This window comes from Volvox carteri (genome assembly GCF_000143455.1).
Source record: "Volvox carteri f. nagariensis unplaced genomic scaffold VOLCAscaffold_69, whole genome shotgun sequence".
NCBI lineage: Eukaryota > Viridiplantae > Chlorophyta > Chlorophyceae > Chlamydomonadales > Volvocaceae > Volvox > Volvox carteri.
In genome coordinates, this window is record NW_003307612.1 from 8,097 (window position 1) to 13,264 (window position 5,168).

The following is a 5,168-nucleotide window of genomic DNA, read 5'->3' on the forward strand; positions in this document are numbered from 1 at the left end:
TGGATTGTCTTGTTCGCATCAAAGCAAAGAACTGTGAGGCCAGTAAACATGGCTCGCAGGGTTCAACTTCTCGCGCTGCTGCTTTTGTGCGCCCTGTCTCTAGCTTATGCCGCTAAGAAGTCCAAAGACGTAAAGGAGCTGCAGATCGGTGTTAAGGTACGCAGGTTTGGAGAGCTATTTGTCGGTTAGCACTTGCGGAGCATGTGATCTGACAACTTGACCGGAGCCTTTTGTTCTGCCCATAGTTCAAGCCTGAGAAATGTGAGCGGACGACACGCAATGGAGACACCGTGCACGTGCATTATACGGTATGTCCAAGCGCGATGTGCGAAGGTTCTATTTGGCCGCTTGGACAGTCATTACCGAGTCGTGCAATGAAAGCATAGAAACCGTCGCGGATTTGACAACGAATCCTGAGTGGTTATGTCTATGTTACTGTCGATTTTGTGAATATGCTCTCCTAAAAGCTCCACTACACTACTTCAGCGGGGCAAAGTCCGGCGAGCCCTCCATCCAACCAGACCCCCGGCCTTCCGCGTGTGTGTGGCGTCGTTGTGCAGAGCTTTGACTTCTCCGTTCCTCAGATTTTGAATTGCAACCTCCCTTCTCACTTTGACCTTCTTCTCTCCCATCCAACTCAGGGGGCCCAGTCCTCCACTCTTACGTCGGGACAGCTAACCAAAATCACCTCGCTTTACCAAACCGAGTTCCTTGACAATCCCCCTTCCCTGCCACACACACACACACATGTACACAACACACAAAACATACGCACACGCGGTCGCATGCCCTCTTCCCGGCGGCAGGGCACCCTGACTGACGGCACCAAGTTCGACAGCTCCGTGGACAGGGGAACACCCTTCGTTTTCACGCTGGGCGAGGGACGGGTGAGGCCGGGGGTGACGAGCGCGCGTGCAAGCGAACTTGTTCGCATTTGCGTTCATGCGTTCGTTCGTTTTCCTTCGTGTAGATTTGCATTATACGTGTGACGTTTGGTGGGGGAAATCCGGGGGACAGGGGCAGGGAAGATGCTAGGTAGGGCTTTGGAAGGCTTCTTTAGGCTAAGTGGACGCTTCCATTTCAAATTTGCAAAAATAAAAAGCACACTGCAACAGCCTTGTGCGAGCTCTGCCGCGAGAACGAATTCCGACGGACGAATTTCCCTCTTCAACTCACCCCTTCACACTTTTCTCCAAACCGCACCCCACCACCGCACCCCACCACCGCACCCCACCACCGCACCCCACCACCGCACCCCACCACCACTATCCACCTCCCTGCCGCGTGCCCGACAGGTCATCAAGGGTTGGGACCAGGGCCTCCTGGGCATGTGGTGAGATGGGCAGGTGGAAATATGTAGAAGTGTGTGCATGCATGAGCGCCTGTGTTTTTTAATATATATTTGTATTTTGTTAGAAAAGGCGGTGGCGGAAAGGCCGTGCAAGGGGCTGTGGCCCGGCTGGAAAGAGGTCGTAGGCGGTGTGCTGTGTAACAATCTAGGGGGCCGCGCGCGTCGTGTCGGATGTCTGCGTGATGGGATGGGATGGGACGGGGCATGTGGTTGGGTGGGCGCCCGCCGCCGGTAAGGTAGCGGAGCCTGGGTGTGGTGTGCCGTCCACCTCCGAACCCAGAACGTGGACGCGGAGCCGGGAGACGCTGCTTAGGTAGTCCGGCAGCGCTGTTCTCTGTTCGGTGTTTCCCACCGCCAGTCCGTTCTGTGTCGAGCACATGTGTGTATTGCGCGCTTTAAGGAAAAACGTGACGCGCGGCCCCCGAATCGCTGCGGTAGTCTCCGACCGCGTTTGTTTGCTGCCGAGTACTCCTATTCCCATGTGCTGTACTCATTCCCAACTACCCCCGCTGCCTTGCTCGGGCGCCCTGGCGTACGCGTGTTCCCTCTTGGCCCACGTACCCAGCATTGGCGAGAAGCGCAAGTTGAAGATCCCCAGCCACCTGGGCTACGGAGACAGCGGCTCGCCACCAAAAATCCCCGGTGCGTGTGTTCTGGGTGTCGCGCGTTTCCGGTGTTTTTTTTAAGGCGCAGCGAGGCGTCCACTCGTCAAAGAACAAAGAACATGAACCCACTTGGCGATGATGATGATGATGATGATCTGTTTAAAACCCAATCTGTTTCCAGGAAGCGGGACCTTTTTTGGGGAAGGGCTCGCGGCCCCCGATATATATATATATATATATATATCGGACATGGACACGGCGGACGGCGGAAAAATGCCCATTCGGCCGTTGTTCCTCGAAACCTCGTCCCTTAGCCACCTCAACCCACCCCACCCCCCATCCCAACCCACCCTCCATCCCAACCGGCCTCAATATGATGTCTAGACAGACGGCATATGTATAAAGGCAACCCCTACTACCACTGTGCCGCCTCATCGTGTCGGAGCTGCTAACCAACCGCCGCCGCTGTCACGTTGGCCCCGGGGGGGGAGATGGAAATGATTTAAAATATATAATTTAACGTGTTGTGTCCCGGTCGCCCGCCAGAATTGCTTCATTATGTGTCCCTGCCCTCGCATTCCCCGCAATCCGTCGCAACAGAACATAATTCGCAATCCGTCGCAACAGAACATAATTGCGATATCCTCACCCGGCTGCTGCTCTCTACTGACTTTTCCATTTCCCCGGATTACCCCCCCTCTCTCTGGATCAACCTTTCAGGCGGTGCCACCCTCATCTTTGATGTCGAGCTCATGAAGGTCGGCTCGTAAGCGGTGGATGAGGGAGGAGCGGTGGTGGATGTGGGAGAAGGAAGCAAAGCACATGCCAGCTCGGCAGCAACAGCAGCAGCGGCGGCAGTAGCATCAGCCCTCCACAAGAGGCAGGACGGCGGAAACAGCAGCGGCGGCAGTAGCTGTGCACATATCTGGTCGACTAGTGGCCGCAGCCCGACGCGACGCGATGTTACAGATGGCATGCTGGACTTCCACTCCGCCCCTCGGCAACAGCCCTTGGCATGCATGCAGTGGGCGGCGGTAGTAGATGTGGGCGGCGACCATGTGGGGCTTATCCATGGGCGGCAATAGTCCCGTGATATGCCCGTATGTACGACAGGTGTATTCCACAACAAACGATGTGGTTGGGCGTGCTGTGCTCCCTCGAGGTTGTTGCGTTTACGTCTGCATCGCTGCCTAACAATGACAGACGCCGCTTGGTGTTGGCGCTGCTGTCTGGGGGGGGGGCCGCTATGAGAAGGGAATGATGAAGGGCATCGTCCTCGTTTCTCTATTTCCCTGTTCCCCGTCCGTCCGTGAACCCGTCCATCCAGTCGCCCGTCGAGGGGCGGATGTAGGATTAAGGGGGGGAAGTCGCGTCCGCTGTGGTGCTGCGCGTTTTGTGCTGAAGGGTCTCGGAGCCGAATGGTATCGGAGCTGGTACTTACAGGTGCAGATGTCTGCAGTGGGGTGGGGATGGGGGGCAAGTGGATAGTGCTACTATTACTATTATCGGGCGCCTTGCAGGACAATTATTCCGGACCCAGTCGGTGCTGTCGCCGCAGCCGCCGCCCATCCCACGCTGCTCTGTGCTATTGCTGCTGCTGTAGGGTGCGATAAAAGAAGGGCAATCCGTCATATCTGAAAGGTCTGTAATGAAATATGAATCATATCCTCGAGTTGCAATTCGTATGTCCGCATTCGGGGATATGCGTGTGTTTCACCAGCCCGTTAGCACTCAGAAGATCAGTGTACCTTGCAAGGCAAGTTGCAGCAAACAGCACACTACACCTCCTCGCTGTTGGTTGTTGAATATCCTCCTGCTGAAAGTGTCGTGATGTGCTCCACCTCCTGCCCACCTCCTGCTTCAGCTCGACCAAACATGAACATCCACCATCACATCCAAAACCCTGAAATCATTTTAAAATAAACCCCAACGTCATATCAAAACACCACCACCAAAGGACCCTGACCTTCCGCCACCACCACCACCTCTCCTCCGCTCCCCCTCTGCATCAACCTCCCTCCACATCTATTCACGCCTCTTATCACCGCCTCCCCTTCCACGACTCCCCCTTCCCACCCCTTCCACCCCACCCCCCCTCCGCTCTGTTATCACTTGAGCACGTAGTTCTGGGGAACAGTCCCCGCCGCAACCGCCTTGAGGATCTCCTGCTCCTCCTCCCCACACACAGATTGCTTAGAGCACGGGCAGCGGTGCTTCACCTGCCGGGTATTTGAAGAGGAGGGGAGGGGGAGGGGAGGGGGAGACGTCTCAGGTTTGGATCACCAGAAAGACATAGCGGCAGCAGGAGACGACGACGACGACGACAGATCAAAACACAGCAAATGAGCCCCGTGTTCGGAAGGGGGAAGGGAGACAACGGAGTCAACGAAATGACATATGTACGACAAGAGAATACTACTCCAACACATAATAACACACTAACACACACGCACGCACCTGCACTTGCGGATCCAGGTCCCGACAGATGCGGCCCCCCATTCCCGCAGCGTCCGAATTGGTTTCTGTGGGATAGAGGATGAGGTGGGTTGGGTTTAGGTGGGGGTGAAAGGCCGGGGTTACATGGGCGTGAGGTGGGGGTGAGGCCGAGTCAGGCCATTCCTCAGTCCTCAGTCCTCAGTCTCACTTACGGAAGTATTTGTCAGCTGGGTCGGTGGGGGCCAATATCCCGGACACACCCTCAAGCTGAAACAGTGCCGCCCCCGCTCCCGCTCCCGCTCCCGCTCCCGGCCCTGTCCGCGAAGATCCGCCGCTGGCGGATGTCGTCTTAGCGGCCCATATGTTGGTGTTGTGGCCGAAATTTGACCTGCAGGCGGGAGAGCGGGGGAGCGGGGGGGAGAGAGAAAAGGGGGTTGGTGAAACGACGAGGAGGTGGAGGGGAAGGTGCTTGGTTCTACCACTCAGGGTTTCTCTCTCACTCTCACTCTCACTCGAGACGCTGCACGGCTGAAGGCAGGAAGGAGGCGGAGACGCCGCTGGAAAGAACACCACACCCACACCCACAAGAGCAGGTATACATACAAACAAACAAACGTGCACACAAACCTACGCATACGAACACACACACACACACACACCTAAAGCTTCTGGGGTTCAGTCCCTCGGGCACCCCCCCACACAGCCGCCAGGAACTGAAGTTGGCCATGTTGGGCGGGACTGGACAGGCCAGTTTGCCCTCCTGGTGCACGGGGGTA

General features: G+C 56.6%; 2 protein-coding genes across 2 annotated transcripts in view; one reads left to right on the plus strand and one right to left on the minus strand.

Annotated features, from left to right (window-relative positions):
- VOLCADRAFT_83939 (uncharacterized protein) lies at window positions 1-3,618 on the plus strand. Its single transcript, XM_002957061.1, has 6 exons — window positions 1-156; window positions 246-308; window positions 807-887; window positions 1,296-1,333; window positions 1,917-1,993; window positions 2,677-3,618. Exons 1-6 carry the CDS (start codon window positions 49-51, stop codon window positions 2,724-2,726), a joined length of 417 nt encoding a protein of 138 aa, XP_002957107.1. The 5' UTR covers window positions 1-48; the 3' UTR covers window positions 2,727-3,618.
- A 446-nt stretch (window positions 3,619-4,064) lies between these two features.
- The window catches only part of VOLCADRAFT_98168 (uncharacterized protein), a gene marked incomplete at both ends in the record, with an annotated part of 6,918 nt that continues 5,814 nt past the window's right edge, over window positions 4,065-5,168 (minus strand). Inside the window, 4 exons of the mRNA XM_002957091.1 lie at window positions 4,065-4,175; window positions 4,414-4,478; window positions 4,605-4,780; window positions 5,052-5,152. Of these exons, the coding sequence (XP_002957137.1) occupies window positions 4,065-4,175; window positions 4,414-4,478; window positions 4,605-4,780; window positions 5,052-5,152 (453 nt within the window). The remainder of the gene's footprint in view (window positions 4,176-4,413; window positions 4,479-4,604; window positions 4,781-5,051; window positions 5,153-5,168) is intronic.